The sequence below is a fragment of the Scylla paramamosain genome, chromosome 42 (genome assembly GCF_035594125.1).
Source record: "Scylla paramamosain isolate STU-SP2022 chromosome 42, ASM3559412v1, whole genome shotgun sequence".
In the NCBI taxonomy this organism is placed as follows: domain Eukaryota; kingdom Metazoa; phylum Arthropoda; class Malacostraca; order Decapoda; family Portunidae; genus Scylla; species Scylla paramamosain.
Window position 1 is genome coordinate 195,001 of NC_087192.1, and position 21,103 is coordinate 216,103.

Below are 21,103 nucleotides of genomic sequence, written 5' to 3' on the forward strand. Positions count from 1 at the left end.
TTCTCAAGAATAGTGGAATTAGTAGTGATGTTAGTAAATTTGTGGATGACACGAAGATAGGTAGATTAATTAAGTCTGAATCAGATGCCATCACCTTGCAGGCAAATTTGGATAGGATGAACGAATGGAAGTGAATTGAAATGCCATGATTCTGTTCCAGCCCGCCCAAAAAAAGTTTGCAAATTACGCCATATTTCAAAATTATTGAATGCTTGTTTTATTTTTGTGAACATCCTTGGTCTTAAAATGCAGGAGAGTTGGCAGACACACTGTCAGCTATCACTGTCAAGTTTGAGTTTGAGAGATAAATTGTGGCTCTGTGACAGCCAGTGAGTGACCTTGACAATGGCCGATGACACAGTGGTCCTCCTTTCTCTCTCTCTCTCTCTCTCTCTCTCTCTCTCTCTCTCTCTCTCTCTCTCTCTCTCTCTCTCTCTCTCTCTCTCTCTCTCTCTCTCTCTCTCTCTCTCTCTCTCTCTCTCTCTCTCTCTCTCAGAGAGAGAGAGAGAGAAAACGCTGTGCAACTGTCCACTGTCCACTGTCAAGGTCACCTACTAGCTGTCACACAGCTACAATTCTCTCTCTCTCTCTCTCTCTCTCTCTCTCTCTCTCTCTCTCTCTCTCTCTCTCTCTCTCTCTCTCTCTCTCTCTCTCTCTCTCTCTCTCTCTCTTCCGTATATGTTTGTTATATCAAGTGTTTACAGTGAGAAAGATGTATTTATAAAATAATAAATTTTAAAAAACGTGAAGTGAATGAGTGAGACGAGGAATGCTGGGCAACTTGTGGTGCTTGCTCTGCCAATTGCCAACTAGCGGCTGAGTATCTGAAGCTCACTTGTATCTCAGATTTTGGATTGCAACTCAAAGCAAAAGTTCATCCAAGCAGCAGCTCGTATATGAAAAAAATCATAAGTTGGGGAACTTGTAAGTCAAGGTATGAGGTGTGAGAGCCAGAGTGATGTAAGCGACCTTGTGGCTGAAATTATTATTTTTATTGCATTGTCTTTCCCAGCCTTCCTACCATGATGGTAGAAAGCATGGAGATCAGAATGAACCCTGCACGCATCACACTCGCTGCCCCTCAAGCCTGCTTGCTACCCTTAAATCATAGGTTGCTGTCTTAATTTTGCTTTTACACAACACGTAAGCCTTTCATTATTCTGGCAGACAACAATGTATTCCCTGAGGGGTCCTCCTAAGGAAGAAAAGGGTGTGTAATCCTGCAGAATAGAAGAAAAATATCACTTAAAGGTGAAAGTACATCGGGGAAGCCTATGTGAACTTTGGAAGTATGAGATGTATCATATGATTTTATTTCTTTATTTTCTATTGTCCTTTATAGTGATATATTTTCATGATGTTTATTAGTTCTTTTATTTTAGTTTCTTAAGTTTCATTTTTTAAACTTGTATCGTTTTCTTTGTTTGTGTTCATCTTAGAAAGTACTTGTATGTCGCTTGCGTTTTTGCTTCATAAAATTTAAAAGTTCACTAAAAAGGAGACTTTTTAATGGTTGTGATTCTTCCATTAACTTGATAGAATAAAGGAAATAAACAATGTGTGGGCACCAGATACAATTTTAATGTAGCTGTGTGATATGCTTTACAAAATTGTATAAAAAAAATGCAGTCATCTATTTATTTTTATTAATGTAATTTATTTGTAACTTCCTAATATAATTCAACCAAATAGTTGTAAATTGCATAAATTAATTAATATTTTGATACCAATCATTACTTTCTATCTCAATCCATTGAAAAGATATCACATTTTTAAACTTACAAAACTTTGACAGTGTTTTTCTCCATTTTTTATTTTCGGCTCTTACATCACTCTGGCTCCAGGTGCTTCATATATGTGTGTTTGTTTGTGTGTGTCTATATATATATATATATATATATATATATATATATATATATATATATATATATATATACACACCTTGTGATTCGAACATCCTTCAATTTGAACGGGGCGAACAAATTTTGTCCTCCAATTTGAACGCATTCCTCCAATTCAAATACAAACACCCATTCAAGCGACTCCACTTGGTCAGTCCCTCTAGTGTGACTCCTCCTTCCCTTACCTTCTTTCTCATTCCCTCCATCTTCCATCCCTGCCCCTCTCTCCCATCCCTCCCCATTTCCTCCCTCCTTCAATCTATTCCACCCATCATGCCTCTCACTCTCTCTCTTGCCCCATGTACCCTCCTCCTCCTGTGTTCCTTTCCTCTCCCATCTCTCCATGCTTTGGAAATGAGTTATCTGAGGATGACATATTGAGTGAAAAGATAGGATAGGGAGAGCAGTTGAAGCATGTATGAAAGATGTATGTAAAGTACCTCTGCAGTTGAAGTGAAAAGGGGAGTAGTGGAATGGGTTTGAAGAAAAGTTTTTCAGTAAAGAATGGAGAGTGAAAATTTTCTAAAGAAAGTGTATGGAAGTAAAATTGAATGTGCTAGTAGGAGGGGAAGACCATTTGGAAGGTGGAAAAGTAGGGTAAAGAAGTACAGTGGAACCTCACTTCTCTAATTTAATTAATTCCTGAATGCTGTTCGAAATCTGAAATGTCCAGTAACCAAAACTATTTTCCCCATAAGAATCATTGTAAAAATGGGTTAATCCATACTTGGACAGGTGACTGCTTTTTTAAACTTTTACAACAGTACTTTGTGCATAAAATCATGCAGGGAGGTCCTGTTATATGAGCATTAGGAAATTGATGATAGGAGATGAGTAAATTAGGGACTGTTTTCATTATATTTGCATAAAAATCCTATGATACAAGAATTAGTTTGGGGCAAGTTAAGTGATGGAAGGCCAGGTATCCAATTCAGTAAATCCAACAAATGCAGTTCCTGCTGTTTTCTCTCTCTGAAGCCTCAGAGAGAGTGGGGACTGTTCAACTGGGGAGTGGCAACACAATGTCACCACTCCCCAACACTGACACATCAGTTATCTGGTACAGATAAGTATTATGCTTATTTCATTTTCATTTACAACTAAATAAAGAATAAAGCTATAAATAAGAAACCCCAAAAAGAGAACAGTATGGCGCAGACATGCACTGACCGAGGGCTGTGGCATGACTAACACACACACTGTGATCATGTGTGTGCCGGCTGCCAGGTCGCTTGTTTGAGAACTGAATTAAGGTACAGCAACCAAAGCAATTATGAGTTCAGTTTTGTTTGTAAGCTGATTTGTTTGAAAAGGGAGTTGTTCGATAACTGAGATTCCACTGTAGGTGTGTGAAAGGTGTGTTAATAGAGGGGGAACACTAGCTCAGGCAGAAAGGGAATGTTTACATAAGGGGGAGGTGAAGGCACTTAGGCTGTGGTGACCTCTGTGGGGGATGCTCCCAAAGGGAGTCAGTATCACAGAGTTAGGTGAAATAAATACTTTTGTGTTATGTACAGGCATAATTATTGTGAAATACATTCATCTTTCCAGGATGTAGAAAGTGCATCATTGTTATAAGTAAGGAGTCAGACCAGACTTATTAATTGGTGACTGGTTAAAAAACTATCAGAAGTCAGATATTTACTGGTGCTGGTCATGTAGGAATTCTTTAGTGTGTGTGTGTGTGTGTGTGTGTGTTTATATATATATATATATATATATATATATATATATATATATATATATATATATATATATATATATATATATATATATATATATATATATATATATATATATATATCAACATCTTTAAATGCAAATTTAAAAGATTGCAAGTTATATTGTTTACTCAGTATTCTTGAGACACATTCATTCTGCATCATAGGAACCCTCAGGCTAATGCTTCATTGGTGTAGATGTTTTAATAATAAAACTTAACCTGTCCTATTTAATTATTGAGGTGAGGACTAACTTGCTTGTGTGTGGACTAATGACTTGCTTCTTCTAGCCATATGTAAGTTTTGTATTGGTGTGAAATTTAATGTTCATGCAGCATCAAGCTGTGTAAAATTAAAATGTTTACCTGTGGATGTGATTGTTCAGCAGCTGTAAAAGAGTGTGTGAACCTTTGATGAGTTACTGCATTTTGCTGCTAGCATATGCATAGCTTCATGTTCAACTCCAGAAAAGAAAATGTTTCATTACTTTAGTGGGATTTCTAGCAATAGCAGTTGGTCTTCACTGGGTTATACCTTTTGCATTCATTAATACTCATTAAAATGGTGTTACTGATGGAGAAGTGGAATGTAACTTTGTGCATAATTGACAATTTTGTTGATGTACTTTGCAATAGTTATAACTTTGATACTGTTATGTTTCCAAAAGTGAATATAGGTTAGGGTTTCTCCCTCCTGCCCCCCCACCTCTCTCTCTCTCTCTCTCTCTCTCTCTCTCTCTCTCTCTCTCTCTCTCTCTCTCTCTCTCTCTCTCTCTCTCTCTCTCTCTCTCTCTCTCTCTCTCTCTCTCTCTCTCTCTAGTTATAAATCTGATTACCTCAACCTTTATATATTTGTATATTGAATATAGTTATATGTTTATATATTCAGTCACTTGTGTATTTTTTTCTATTGCAAAGTACATTACATATTTGCCCTTCCTTGAGGTTGCGGTTCTTTCACAAAGTTGACTCATCTTTATATCTGCTGCTAGAAATGCAGCTGGGACCCATGAACATCTGAAGCCTCTGGACAATGTGAATTTCTTTTTATTTTAGAGTATGATATTGTGTTGAGGGATCGCTATCAACAATCAAAAGAAATGAGAAAATTTAACTATATGGTATGAAAACTCATACAATCCCAGAATAGCATGATATGCTGAGTAAATTTTTAGGGAAATTAATTTTGTGCATTTGCTTTTGAGTATAGAGAGATCATTGGGAGATGATGTACCAGGCAGTTAGCCAAGGCATATAACTGCTGAGTTGATGATATCCACATGTAAACAGTCCTCTAAACTTTAATGAATCCTGTACTTAAAACACTCTAACTTGGTAGTCCTCCATAGTGCTTTCCTTTTGGTTTAGTAGCTGAAATAATAGTATAGAAAGCTTATTTTAATAAGTTATTCTTCTATATATTTTTTTTATATCCCCCAAATGCTTTCATTTCATACAAGTTTTTAACGTATTACTTATTTTTCCAGCTTTTGCCATTAATTTTAATTATATGTACTTTGCTCCTTATGTCTCTTACTGCTGTTTTGTTGTCAGTTTTTTCATGGGCATAACAAGTGTGAAGCATTATTGTTGTGTTTCATGTGTGGCTCTTGTGGCATCTCAGCTAATAAAAGTTATAGGCATATTAAGAACAGTATCAGTATAAATATAGAAAATATCAACATGAATTGAAAATTCACTTCATGTGGGAAAAAAAGGTAAATAGATTTCAAAAGGATCATCTAACCCAAAGATGATTTTTTCCAAACAATATTATTTGAAAAGATGAACATGTGAGGCACTGTGTGTGTGTGTGTGTGTGTGTGTGTGTGTGTTTGCACTAGCATTAGCATCCATGAATGAAGGGTTCATGTAATTAATGAATGAATGTAATAAATGTATCAGATGTTTCTTTTGAGTGGCATCACAGAATCACTTTTTGAGATTGGTAATTCAGTTTTATTTGAATGTAAGGGATATAATTTCTTTTAAGTCCAGTGAATATCCTCAAATTGGTTTCATATACTGCCCCTGTATTTGAAAGAAAAATTATGAAAATTCTTTCATGTAATGTATCCCTATGTATTGGGACCAGCTTATTGTGAAGAATCATAAGATTCTTAGTGTTGTCATTGAATGAGGGAGACAGATATGATGATGCCTCATTATTGTTTTTGTTTCTGATTCTAGTGAATGGGGCAAGGAGATGTATATTGGGAATCTTTAAATTCATCAAAGAATTTGATATGAATTGAATTTTAAAGTTAACATGTACTAGGGTATGTCCATTGGTTATAATGATAGATTACGCTGGGTTAGTCGGGATGGGATAAAAAAGCCAACTTATTAAAAATTAATATAATTCAAAAATGCATTCATGAAAAAGCAGCAACTGTGTAACCCAAATTTCATGGACTAAAGTGGAAAGGAATTTTCTGAAAATTGCAAGAATCTGAATTTTCAGAGATCTAAAGTCAAACACAGTCATAGCCTCTTTAGTAAGATATGTGGTGAAGACCTGTAAAAGCTGCTGTATCAGCAGTACGGTATTTCAACTCTGCTGTGGCTATTACTAGAGTCGCAATTTTATAATGAGATATTGCTGGCTTATTCCCTAATTCCCTTATTCCCTATTCTTTAATACATTGTCATTAGTTACTACATGTTGAAACCATGAGATGCAGAGGATCAATCAGGAACTGGAGACAACTTGAAAACATCAGCCATCAGCTGCCATTGTCTTCCTGCTCCCAAGTGGCTGCTTGAAGTCTTCTAGCCTAAAGTTTTTATCATCTTCTGTTATGTTCTGCATCTACTGTCTATTGTTTTTTATTTGTTTCATTATGGATTCATAATGAGTAGTTGAATTAGTGAAATACCATAGCAGACTTGCCAGCAGTTTTTTTCCTGGTAGGAGAAGATAATTTTCAAGAGATGTATTAGTAGTAGTAGTTTGCTTTATGTTGCAAACTACACACTTGAGATAAGTTTTTGACCCGTCTTGATCAAGAATGAAAATTTTCCTGGTGTTGCAATTGATTGTGTGATGCAGTAGGTTTACTACTAAGCAGGTACATCAGCTTGCACTCCTTGGACGAAACAGTGTGTCATTGTAATGAAATAATTGACAAAATAACCATTATCAGTGATCCCAATACTCTTTGCCTCTTTCATGTGCTTCTGCACCAATCTCATCAGTAGCCTTCATATTGTAAGTTGCATAATGCATAATTTGGCAAAGTTTTGTTGGTCATGTAATATCAGGATGACTGGCTCTAAGCTATATATTGCCATGTCATATTGAACATAAGTTCCATGCATTTTTCAGATATTTCCTTGATTTTCTGACATCTTTAAATTTGGGTTCATAAAATTGAGGGTTCACAGTATTATGAATGATATTAAAGTATACTATGGCATAACAAAATAGCTTGAAGTAACAATGATTTATGTTTAACAGCCGCTATCGTAATTTTGACACTAATCATCCAGAAAACTAATGAATTTTAAGTAGTGAATATCTCAGTGATTCCTTGACTTGATGCAGGTTTATAATTATTTGTGCTGATGGTAATTAAGTTCAGCTGTTTTATTCAGAAAATAAGACATAATAATGATGAAGGCAATCTGTAGAAAGTGTTTCTAAACTTCTTTTCTCATATGCATTAGGGAAACTTTATGTAACACATCTGTCATTTTCAGTTGTCATTTACTCCAATATGATGCTGAGAGAAATTAAAATATGCTAGTCTAGAGGTGTGATATATATATATATATATATATATATATATATATATATATATATATATATATATATATATATATATATATATATATATATATAATTTTTAGCTTATTCTTCATAGGAAAAATACCATAAGACAGTAATAGTACCATGTAGTCTCACAACACTTCCTCTCAATGATGTGGACTAAAAAGCATATCTGTTTCCTGCCATTTTCTATCCTGCTTATCAGTGGAAGGTTGAAATATTGTTTATTTGCCTCCCTTATAATTAGTTGTGCAGCACTTTTTTTTTATCAGATTTCATTTCCATGCTAGTGTTCAAGTAACAATGTCAGTGAGTCAGTTACAGAGGTTTCATGTCCACTGTACCAGTGGTATGTTTGTGAGAGAAATGGTGGAAACAGGTTGGTGCTCATGCTCTAGTTATTGCTGGCCTTTATGATGTACAATCTTATTATTATTATTGTTGTTGCTGTTGTTATTATTATTATCATTATTGTGAAGGAACTGATAGAAAGTAGATGGAGAATAGATGAGGAGTCAGGAAGCTGAGTGAAAGAAGTTCAGTGAGAATAAGTAATTTTGGAAGTTAGAGATGGGGCAGGGGAAGAAGAGTGTGGGAATATGAGAATGAAGAGAGTGGATAGAATTGTTGTGGGTAGCAAGGAGGAGGTGGAAGGTGTGCAGAAAAGGCATTGTTGACCATTCAATGAAGAGAACAGGTTGGGAAGCAGTAGTATCTAGTTTGGATATTGAAAGAGGTAGAGAATGCATGTTTATGCAGTGAAGAATTGATGAGAGAGGGGTAGAGAAAGTGATGGCCAGGTTAAAGTGTGACAAAGCTACAGGCTACAGGTGAAATATCTGTGGAAATGTTGAAGTATAAAGGTGAAGTGGTAGTAGGTTGGGTGCTTCTAGTACTTGTGTATAAATTAACTGGTTTGGAAGCAGGGAGAACTGCCAGATAAGTGAAGGAAGGCAGTTATTATACAGTTGTATAAAGATAAAGGTTTTAGGAATTAGTGTTATAGGAGAAAAGTTTGATTGTTTGACTGACAGATTGATAGAAGTGACTGAGTGATAGGAAAAAAGTTTGCCTGTTTGACTCACAGACTGATAGAAGTGACTGAGCAAGACAGGGAAGTCTCAAGAAAGAAAAGGGCTGTACAGATCAGGTATTTGCAATTAAAATGCTATTAATGGAGTCTTTAGGAAAGGATGAAAAGCAGCATGCAGTGTCCATGGACCAAGAGAAAGCATGCAACAGGATGGATGGGAAAGCCCTTTGGGACATTTTTAAGTTTTATAGTGTAGGAGGCACAGCAATCAAGTGTGCATGCTATGGAAGTTATCTGAGAGGGGCATATGGAGTTAAAAGATAGATGAGTGAGAGCAATGAGAGTTTTTTTTAGAGGGATGAGGAATATGTATGAGAGATAGGGGATGAGCACCTGTGCAAGTGGTATGGAAGGGATGAATAGGAACATACTGAGATAGTTTGGCCATATTGAGAGGATGAAGAGCAGAGTTTATAAAAGAAACTATATATGAACAAAGTTGAAGGTGCAATAGGAGAGGAAGGCCACTTAGAAGGTAAAAGAATAGGGTAAAAGGAGTACATATATGTAAGAGATGATTGTAGAGGCCATGTGCTTGAATAAGAAAGAAGGGAATGTGTGGATGGGGAGAGGTGGAGTCTTTTCTGCCTCGGCCATCCCCTTGGAAGATGCTCCTAGAGGTAGTGAGATGGCAGAGAAATAGATATATAAATAGATAGATAGATGGAAGGATAGAAACAGAAAATTGTTATTAGGAATGAGAATGCATGTTTATGCAGTGAAGAATTGATAGAGAGGGGGTAGAGAAAGTGATGGCCAAAGCTACAGGCTACAGGCTACAGGTAAAATATCTGTGGAAATATCTTTGAAAAATATGAAGTATGTAGTTGGCAAGTTTAGAGGAGCATGATTCAAGAAAAAAAAACCTAGAAGGTATCAAGAGTTTTAGGATGTGAGAAGCTGTCACAGTGGATTGAACCACTGGTGTGGCACTCACAATTAATGAGAGTCTGATTTCATATCATTTAGGCTGAGATGAGCACCAAGACCTAACTGTAATTTGGTTAGTCTGGACTGTCTTGTCACTATATAACTTTCTCTTCTGTTTAAGTTTTCTAGGAAAACACTCACTTCATTTTTTTGCCCCTTTGTCTCTTCTACTGAGACTCCATTTTCTCTTTGTCCCCTTCCCCCCAAAAATGGTATAGGATAGTAGCTGGAAGGATCAGAAGATGGATAATTTTAGTCTGCTTCTTTTTGTAAGGAAAGATGAAATTTGATAGTTGAGAATGGAAAATTCCGACCAAGTGGGTGTGAGAATGGCAGTGTGGTTTTTGAGAGTGATAGGAGAGATCTTTGTAAAGCTTATGAGAGTGAAGGTGGAAAGCAGATAGGAAGAAGTCAAATATAGGAAGAATAATGTATATATTATTGTATATACTGTATAAGCAAGGAAGAACATGCATGATTTTACCAATTTGTGAGCAGTAGGATACTGATGAGATGTAGTCAGAGATGTAGCATGTGAAAATGATGAAGTTTGTGAAGTAATGAGTGACAGATTGCAGACACTTTCTGCAAGGAAGAATTTAAAGTATCTGAAATGAATGAGTGCATCCTATAAGAATAAGAAATAGGATATAGATATAATCAATAGGTAACAAAACTAACAAAGGCTGGATATTAGGAAGGCAGTGCGCCAGGGTGGTGTGGCTGGATACATTTTTAGAGAGGTGCATAATAACTGTCAGCATCAATATATGTTATTACAGTAGTGAAAGCATATCTTGAAAGGAGTCCTTAACTAAAAGCTTCTTTATTAGCTGTATGAAGTGCAGATTTCACCATATGACTAGCTGAGCATCAAATATGACTACACATCTAAGTCTTCAACAAGTGTATGAAATGAAAGATGTTTATAACCTGATCATGTTAATCATTATGTATTGAATTTTCCCACCATTTTATTTATTTATTTATTATTTTTCTGCTCATTTCTGTGCCCTGAATGTTAATTTATTTCTCTACATTTTATAGCTTTAGCTATAAAGTCATTCATATTAATTTCTTAAATGTTTTCAAATGGAAAAAAATGGACAATGGATAACGATGGACAATGGAACAGTGTATAAGGAATGAGCTCTTATTAGAAGAAATATATCTAAATTTTATGATAAAATTAACAGGTTGTTATATTATCACTGCATTAAGCCAAGGAATCTGAGCACATATGTAATGGAAAAATTCTATTTCAAACCCTGCTTACTAGAAACTTCATTATATTGAACTTAAATCATACTAATTCTGGATGTTTGAATGGAACGTGGGGCATACTACCATACACTTATGAATATTATAGCCTGAAGGAGTATTCTGCAATGAATATTACAGCCTGAAGGAATGTGAAAATTTGTCGCATTGCATAACTATACTAAAATGACCAAATATAGTGTCAAAACAGAGTATACATATTTATGGTGCAAGATATATGTGATAAAATATTTTGAAAAAGTTTTCATTCCTTCATTAATGAGCATATAATCACTCATGTGTCGACTTAGCACTGTGGTTATCCTCATGTTTTTAAGTTGATGTGAATTAGTTCTCAAGGGAACTTCATTGCTGCCTGTAGTATGAGCTGGACCCAGTCCCTGCCAGGAGCTCGGAGGGCCCGTGGGGGACACAGGGAGGCTGCCTCAAATGGATCCCATGACAGTGGAGGCTTTCTGAGACTGGGCACAGACAGCACAGAACGAGACTATGCAAACTTGCCCCCAATTTACCTACCATACCACTCAGACTTGACCTATGACCAATTCCCAGTTACCTCCTCACAGAATTCAAATCCCCAGCAGTTTGAAAGGTGTGTGGAGGTCAGGCATGGAGATCCCCTTCCCAGTTACTCTCATGAATATTTCATGAGCAGTCAATACAGCCACAGGGAACAGGAGAATGAATACTCATATCTTGACTCCTGCAATACTTATTCTTTTTCTGATGCTGACAATTGCTATATGACCACTTCTTTCATTCTCAAAGATGATGAAGTTCCTTATCATGACCCTACTTGCACTATAGCAAACTGTCAGCGGTCTACTTGTCTGGTGCCTGACCTCCCAGATGATACCACAATACCTTACCATTCCCTGACCACATATGACCAGTCAGACCCAGAGACAGAATGCCCCACTCACACTCGTTCCCGCTCACGACACAACAAGCGACATCGTCATCGGTCGAAGAGTGAAATGGGTTCCTTGAATGCCCCTGAACCTGCCTCTCACTCATTCCGAGATGCCCAGGATGCCCCTCCTGCCCCTGAGGGAGTGCCAGAATCCCTCAGAAGGGAGAAGCGCCCTCTCTCAGGCTCTGATGTTCTGAGAATGTCTCCAAGGTAGTTCTTTGGTCACAGTTCTTGAATTGTTCCATTTCAGGGGAAAGTTCTTTATTTCAGTTATGTCATTAATTTGTCTTCACTTATTTGTAATGAATGGCTCTTGATTTATCTTCAGAGTTGTATGAAAATGGTCTTTGTCAGTTTTCTGTCTTGAAACTGTATTATGCAGAACTTCTTTAAAAAAGATAAATTGGCATGAGTATTATGTTTTTGACCACATCATTTTAATATCTAAGATTAGCAACTCAATAATTCTAGATGTAAAAATGGTTTTGCTTGTTTGATGTAATTAAATTTTGATTACACTATTAGATAATCTTTGTGGTCAGAAATATTTGTCATGCCCAGTTAGTTTGATATTTTATTTTCAAGCTTAATCTTGAGTAATTTACAATTTTCAATAGTTTATTTTATTTTGCTACTGTATATAGCTTGTATGAAATGAAAGCATTTTCTTTTGTCCCCCTTTCCAGCATGGCATTATTATTATTACTTTTTTTTTTTTTATGTGTATTTAATCTTACATATGAGTAAGGCTGTAATACTTTTCCAGCTCATTGCTCTCATATGAATTGCAAGCTTCATCTTAAAAAACAAACTTAACATTACTGATCCATGAACTTTGATGATAATGTGATACAGGTAGTGAGTGCAGTGTAAAAGTCAAGCTTTTAGGTTGTTTGTACATAATGGACCTGTGGTTGAATCAATTTAACACACTTATAGAGAGCAGAACAAAGGTACTAATAGATCAGATATGTGGCACTGAATGTAACAGATGGCCTCTCCAGGTCAGTGAATGTTGCCATGGTAGGTGTAGCTTGGCTGACCATTGGTGGTTGTACTCCTACAGGGTGGGTTGTGTCTTTCAGTGTACTGCTCACTTTCAAATTTCCTCACTTGTGGTATTATTTTCTATGAATTTATTTTTATTTATTTCATTATTATGGGTTGATTTTGCAAGTATTGAAGTTTTCCCATTCAATTCCCTTAATGTTGTGTATGTGTTAATAATCATGTGGCACTTCCACTAAATGCATTGCAGTCCCAAATTCCCTTTTAACTTAGTGTGAGCATTTTGTCTTAAAAAAAAAAAAGAATTTTATTAACTAAATGCTTTGTCTTGGATAAACACAACTCACTGGCCCACATTGTCTTGGACCTCAGGGGATCACCACCAGCCCAACATCATATTGCTCTTGCTACCTAACTCATTTCTTGTGTACCTTGCTCTCTACAGGAGCCTATTGCAGTATATTGATGAAGAGTTGCGAATGAGGTATGAATTCTCCAATATTACTAGTTTGATATACTAACTGTTGTGTTCTTCTGTATGTCTAACAATGTACTTGTCACTAGAACAGCCTCACCCTATAGCATAGACAAAACTAAACAAGGAGATGACAGCAACAGTACATTAGTTATGCATGAAGCAACTAACCTTATGCATGCTTTTGGTGACTATTGAAGTGCTTGGGAAAATGGGAAATATTTACCTCACCCCTTCCTTACACTTTTGTGTTACTGGAATGATGTCAACATCCCAAAATCTTATTGTTGAGGACTCACCTCCTTGCAATCACAGTTTATCAGGCAGCTTAACATGGCTCTAGGTATCCCCAGAGGCCAGCACCAGCTCTGCAGTATGTTGCTTTCCATCAGGAATAATAATTGCTTAAGCATTTTTCTTTTTACTTTATAACACACACACACACACACACACACACACACACACACACACACACACACACACACACACACACACACACACACACACACACACACACACACACACACACACACACACACACACACACACACACACACACACACACACACACACCACTCATGCATAGGACACACACACACACACACACACACACACACACACACACACACACACACACACACACACACACACACACACACACACCACTCATGCATAGGACACACACACACACACACACACACACACACACCACTCATGCATAGGACACACACACACACACACACACACACACACACACACACACACACACACACACACACAGAGCACCTTTTCTTTGCTGAAGGTGATATGTATTTTTAAATCCTAGCTTTAGTAATGCTTTAAGTATGAGGAAGTACAGTTGAATTGGTTAATAGAAAATACACTCATTGACCCTATATTTTGATTTGCCTCATATAACCAAAATGGGTTGTTCCTATTGTTTATTATTTTCAGAGGCTTGTCTCATGCCACCTGTCTTCTGTCAAGTGCTTATCATATATTCAAGTGACATCTTACTTTTGTATTTGGATTCTTGGTTGGGATTTTCTTTTGGAATTACACTCCTTATCTGCCATTGATAACAATGAACATTTCTCAAGGAATTTTTTTGTATATTATTGAAGGGTATCAAACATGTTTCAGAACAACTGTGGTATACCTATTGTATCTAGGATCTGCCTCAGTCTTAACAGAAAACTAGCATGGCAACTTATAAGAAGACTTTAAATGTTTTTTAACCCTTTAATATTTGTATGCTAAAAAAAGCTGTGAATTTACTAGGGACAGTCCTGGTGAGGATGGCATGATCTCCCTAGTGTTTGTCTTTAGTAAGTTTTCTGACATTGGTGAAAAAGCTGTTCAGGGAAAAGTCCATAGTTTTCACAGCTGGGTATTTGCCCACCATTAATAATTTACTTGGAAAAGAAAACTGCCTAAGATCTTAAAAGATATAAATACAGTAAACCCTTAGTAAGTTGGATCAGCTGGGGGATAACCCCTGTCAGGTTATATAAATAACTGAGTTTCATAGGTGTAAATATGATCCATACCGTTGGCCACACCCACATTCACACATGACAAAAACATGTGTTTTCACTCACATCTCTATCCTTGTACACCAACACATTAAAACATGGTGGTTTTTTTTTCAAAAATATTATATAATCTTGTAAAAACATGCTTAATAATGCACAGTTATCTTAAGTAAAGTACTGTATAATTGCAGTGAATGGAAGAATGAATTATTACTCACTACTGAGTTGTATGCAGTAGCAGCAGAACCAGTCTGTGGTTTCCAGAGGCCATCACTATGGTAAAAAACAGTTTTGTAACACACTGACACTTATTGATAAATTAGCCACCAGTAAGTACAGTAATGATGAAGGTATAGGTACACTTAATGTTAACCACTGTATCCTGCAGTGCAAGCATGTGTGTATGGTTGTACATATGTGGCATACCTTGTTCTTTTAATGGCACCATCCGAATTCTGGCAGAAAATCTTGTGATAATCCACATATTCATCATAATGTACAAGTATCTGAGGCCCAGAAAGCATCCGAGTTGCCTGATATCCAAGATTTAAGTATCTGGGTTAGAGAGGGTTTACTGTAAAAAAAAAAAGAAAAAAAAAGAAAAGAAAAATAACTGTAAATTCAAAAAATCTTGCTGATTGTCACTCACCAAAAAAGTGAAGTTGAAAAGATCTGAAGGAATGAAAGCTATCTTCATATCCTACTTCAAAGAGGTGGAAAGACACAATAAGGCAGTGTGAAGAGACCATTTAAATAATGAATTTGTAAGGCTAGCAGAATAAGGATGTGAATAGATGCAAATTTTCGTGTAGTATAGCCATGGAGAGTGGGCACACATATTTAAAAGGGAACATCAGGTTCAGAAGAGAAGCCTCAAAATATTGTTGTGCATAACAAGAAATATAGGAATGTTGCAGACTGGTGAAACTGAAGACAACCAAACATGCCATTCCAAGACTAGAGTGGTCACACTCAACCCTCCATTTAACATACATTGATTTGACATCTTTCAGATGTAATTAACAAAATCTAGTTTTCTAAATGTCCAAAATCTGGTGATCAGAATGAGCATCATTTGTGTAAAATTTGTGATGAAGTGTCTGGCCACCAAAAGCATAGAGATAAATGATTCAAATCCACAAGGGCAAGGAGGCCCGTGTTTGGTATTTCAAATCAGTTGTACAAATGAGTGAAATATTCAATTGAAATGTCCAAATTTTTCCTCAGTATGATTTGGATTAGCCATTGTGTGAATTGTTTTTAATGAATAATAAATTTACAGTGGTTTGATTTAAAAGATTTTCTACTTATTATGACTATTGGAATGCAAGTTAGGTTCTCCATAAATCTGGGTTATTGGAATACAGTATATATATATGTTGGATTTAATAGAATTCAAGTCAGGTCTATCAAAGTATTAATCAGTCAGAGAAACTATGCTGAGGATAAAAATTCATTATGCACAATTGGCTCGGGAACTCAACTAATGTCTTTGGAGCAAGGAAGAGTGGTTGCACATGATAGGAGTGAACGATGAACACTTATGAAAGCATAAAAGGGACATGACCTCAGTCCTCACTGAAAGGTTTGCATGTATTGCATCTGATCAGTTGATCAAGTCAGATGTGAAAAAGGCAGTGCATTCCCTTGTCCTCTTTCATCTTTCCTGCTGCCAGTGCCACCTTCTTTGTGCTGATGACTGGCTGTGCTTTTAAGATTTTAGTCAGTTGTCATGTGTTGGAAGAATTACACTATAGTCACAGTCATGGGAACTGAAGATTTAATTATTTTGCTCTTGGCAACGTACTTGTCAGCACTGTCCAAAACTATTTATGTAGTAGGATTATGAACGCTTATCACTATTAATAATATATACAGGAAGCTGTGGCAAAAACTACCAAATATAGTAAATTTTCAGTTTCAACTAATAAACATTGCTACTGACAGCAATTGTTGCCTCTATATACAGTATTATTAATAGTGATCAATATCCCTAAAGCATATCACTTCCATAGTATCAGACAGTGTTGACAAGTATGTTGCCAGAGCACAGTAGTACAACCTTCAGTATCCATGACTATGACTATAGTTACTGCAAGTAATGGCACATTAAGAAATATGGCATTTTAGGAGGAAAACAATTTTTTTTTCTTTGCGTGTGTGTGTGTGTGTGTGCGCGCGCACGCGCTTGTGTTTGTGCACACACTCAGGTACATTTATATACTACTGCATACTATTTTGTCTAAAGTTGGTCAAAGGCAGTTTTCCTGTACAGTTCCTTAATTATGAACCTTTTGGGCCATCATTGGTATTTTTTCCACTTACTGAAAGTGCCATAAATTCATCAAAAGAAACGTGTAGTGGGTGGCTGGTGTGAATTACTTTAACAGAGGGCTTTGCTGGTAGGTTAGTCTATGCATTTAATCCCTCCGTACAAATAATGATCAGTATCTTATGATACAAGTGCAGGCATTAATACATTCTTTATAATTAAACTTCATGCTATGTCTCTAGGGTGTAACTCTTTCAACGCTCATAATTTTCATGTTTCTTCTTCAGATATTCATTAACTAAAAATATTATTATTTCAGAATCAGCCTTTTTTTACATTTATGATTTTTTTACAAACTTCCCTAATGCTTACAGGTGAATTAAGATTTACGAACATTCAGTTTATTGGTAAGTTTACAGATATGAATATTATGATTTTTATCCTTTAGTCTTGTTCACAAATATAGCATTTTTATGAATAAATCTTAAAAAGAAAATATTGTTGAAAACATTTAATGAGGAAAAAATCTAAATCCATAAATGTTCTCAATATGTGAAAAATTCTTAAGAAATACAACTTATTCGTAAATTGCAGTTCGCCTGTATGCTGCAGTGCAAATAAGTTAATGGCATTATAAGAGAATAATACTGTTAATAAAAGGCATATATACAGAGGTCCTTTCTGGCAAGGGAAATAGTACATACTCTGAGACAAGGTTCTGCATATTTCAGCACAAGTTCTCCATCATTTGAAAGAGTTTATTAGTTTTTGGGTGTTAATATGACTATCTCTTGGTTTTTTCGGTGTTCCTGGTGGGTCTGGGTGTGGCAGGCCATGGTTCCCGTTGGGTCGCATGTGGTCACGTCTGGTGCATGGCCGTGGTCACAAGCGGTGGTATGTAGGGTGGCATGCATCAGGAGCTTGTGTAACCCCATTCATGCCATTCTTTAACACTGAGCACGTACACACACACACACACACACACACACACACACACACACACACACACACACACACACCTCAACAAAACATGAACTTGATTGAATCTTGTAAAAATACAGATCAGTAAAATACACACACACACACACACACACACACACACACACACACACACACACACACACACACACACACACACACACACACACAAATATAATGGAGGATATAGAGACAGGCTGAAGTAATTAGAATCAAGACAAAAAGGAAGGGAGAAGGAAAAAGAGATTTTGCAGTAGCACATGTACCACTGAAAACCAGTGCATGGAATCAGGATGACTGCAAAATAATGTTAAGAGATATTAGTATCTGTCTAAAGAAAATATTGAGAGAGTAATAATACTTATGGGAGACTTTAATTGCAAAGAAGTCTGCTGGGAAGAATGGACCACGGAAGGGGGAGAAAAATTATGGGGAAATACGCTGCCAAACTTAGAAATGTCTAACACCATAATCTAGTGGATTAGGAAAAACACCAGATTTAAAGGGAATGAGGAGGCATCAAGGTTAGACCTACTGTTTACCAAGGAACTTGACATCATTGAGGAAATAAATTATCACTGCCCTTTGGGCAAATGTGATCATCTATCTGTTAATTGAATTTAAATTAGGCAAGAGAAATCGAAAACAGGAGTGAAACTTACAAGAGTGGAAGATTTAAATACAGGAAGACAGATTTCATTAAGTTGAAGAAATTCTTTGCAGACACAGTCTGGAAACAACTGATCATGGCGAGTGGGATACATTTATGAAAATTTATAATGAAGGGGTCAATAGATATGTACCAAAGATCATAATTAATGAGGTGAAAAGAAAGAAGACTGGTATAATACAAGATGTAAACCAGAAAAAAAGAATAGGAGGTAAGAAAATCAAAGAATTTAAAATAGCAAGAAATGAGTATGTCTGAATCTTGAGAAAAGAAGAAAGGAATTATGAGAAAGGTAGTTGTCAAATGCAAGAATGAGCCAAAACTTTTACAGATATGTAAACAAAAAGAGAGATAAATTAAAGGTAGATGACATTATTTATGAAGGTGGTGTCACAAGCCGAATTAATGAACACATACTTACAGTCAGTATTCACCAGACGAAATAACTTTGTAAGAGAAAGAGCATGGCACAAAGACAAAATGTTGAGGGAATTTCAAGTGCACATTCAAGAAGTTAAGAAAATGATGAAGCATCAGGGCCATATGGAGTGTCAGATTGAATAATGAAAGAATGTAGTGGACAGCTGGCAGAGATTGTACATAATATCGTAGTTTGCTCATTTAAAGACGGGAAAGTCCCTCGACTGGAAAAGAGCCAATATAGTACCAATTTTCAAAGGAGGTAATAAAGAAGAACCACTGAATTTCAGACTGGTACCCCTAACAAGTGTTGTTGGAAAAATATATGAAAGGATTGTTAAAGACAGGTGGATGAAATACCTAGAAAGAATCATGCACATTGACTGGACATCAGTTTGGTTTTGGAAATGGAAGATCTTGTTTCACAAATTTATTGAGTTTTTACAGTAGAGCAATTGATATAATCCAAGAGAGGGCTGAGCAGACTGTCTGCTTAAATCTAAAAAAGGCACTTGATAAAGTACCCACCAGAGATTGTTATGGAAAATTCAAAATGTAGTGGGTTTGGAGGGCAAAACACTGGACTGGTTAATAGACTTCTTAAGGGACAGAAATGAGAACAATAATTAAGGCTGAAAAATCAGAAAGGTGTAAAGTTATAAGAATGTTATAAGTTATAAGTGGAGTTTCATAGTGGACAGTTCTAGCTCCTGTAATATATATTATATATATTAATGACATGGTGGATGAGGTTAACAGCTTTATAAGTTTATTTGCAGATGACATGAAGTTGTTGAAAAGAGTGGAAAATAATACTGATTGTGAAATGTTACAGAAGGATCTGGATAAAATATGAGTGGAGTAAGAGTTGGGAAATGGAATTTAATGCGAAGTTATGGAGCTAGGGAATAGGAAAAGGCAGACAAGATGTAGAAATGAAAACCAAAGAAGAAAAAGATTTGGGAATTACAATAAGTGATAATTTATCACCAGAAAATATAAACAATATTGTTGGAGGGAACCTATGAATTGCTAAGAAAGATAAAAAAAAGGGCATTTACTTACATAGATGAAAAGATGATGAAAAAGTTGATAGAATCTATGATTCAACCCACACTGGAATATGCTGCAACTGTTTGGTGACATAATAAAAAAGATATAAGGAATGTAGAAAAGATTCAAAGAGCTGCAACTAAAATGGTTCCAAGTTTGAGAGATTTTTCTTATAAATATAGACTAAAGAGATTAGAACTTTCAACGTTACAGTAGAGAAGAGAAAGAGGAGACCTGATTGCTGTATACGGGCTTTGAAGGGGAAGGACCAAGTTGACAAAGAAGACCTGTTTGTGTGGGACTCAAGAGACACAAGAGGACATGGTATGAAATTAAAAGAAGACAGCATATAGAAGAGATGTCAAGAAATACAGTTTCCCAAATAGAAGTATAGAAATATGGAACAATTTAGATGAAACAGCAGTTCAGGGAAGAAATATTCACGAATTTAAGGCTAAGCTGGAGGCTTATACATATAGAGACAAGACAACATGAGCTTAGCTCTTTTCCTGTAAAACACAGCTAGGTAAATACAACTAAGTAAACACACACACACACACACACACACACACACACACACACACACACACACACGTTTTTAAACTCGGATGTTTTGCTGTATCAACATCATTCAAGCCTGACATATGAAGATATATGATTGAATGATATTGCTGTGATTTGTCTTCCTGGCGCTCATCACTATGAACACCACAGCATGAACAGAACATAATGTGTTTCACTCCAAGAACGGAGCTGATCACACATCACCAAAGATGCAATTAACACTGACACTGGTAACCTGCTTAATACTAGCCACTGTTGTTATGGGTGTGAGTGAGGAGAAAAGATGCACTTGTCAGTTTGTCCCTACCCATTTTTTATGCTTGCTGAGAGGCTGGATTCTAAGGGAGTGCAGCTCACAACTAGCCAAAGTGATACACAATATAATCAGCACCACTCTGTTGGAATGAAGGGTACCTAAAGATTGGAAATGGATGGATATTATCCCAATTTACAAGGTTTGAAGTAAAGAAGATCCATTAAACTATAGACCAGTATCATGGTCAAGTGTGGTAGCAAAG

At 36.2% G+C, this 21,103-nt stretch overlaps 1 protein-coding gene across 18 annotated transcripts in view; it reads left to right on the top strand.

Moving 5' to 3' along the window:
- Positions 1–21,103, top strand: part of LOC135093242 (mitogen-activated protein kinase kinase kinase kinase 3-like) — a 130,938-nt gene that overhangs the window by 31,701 nt on the left and 78,134 nt on the right. For 7 of the 18 annotated variants that reach the window (XM_063992261.1, XM_063992262.1, XM_063992260.1 and 4 more), the window contains exons 11-12: positions 11,059–11,820; positions 13,064–13,102. The exons of 5 other annotated variants lie outside the window; for them this stretch is intronic. In XM_063992261.1, coding sequence (XP_063848331.1) covers positions 11,059–11,820; positions 13,064–13,102 — 801 coding nt within the window. The remainder of the gene's footprint in view (positions 1–11,058; positions 11,821–13,063; positions 13,103–21,103) is intronic. 6 more of the 18 variants (XM_063992268.1, XM_063992274.1, XM_063992272.1 and 3 more) reach the window with 2 other exon arrangements.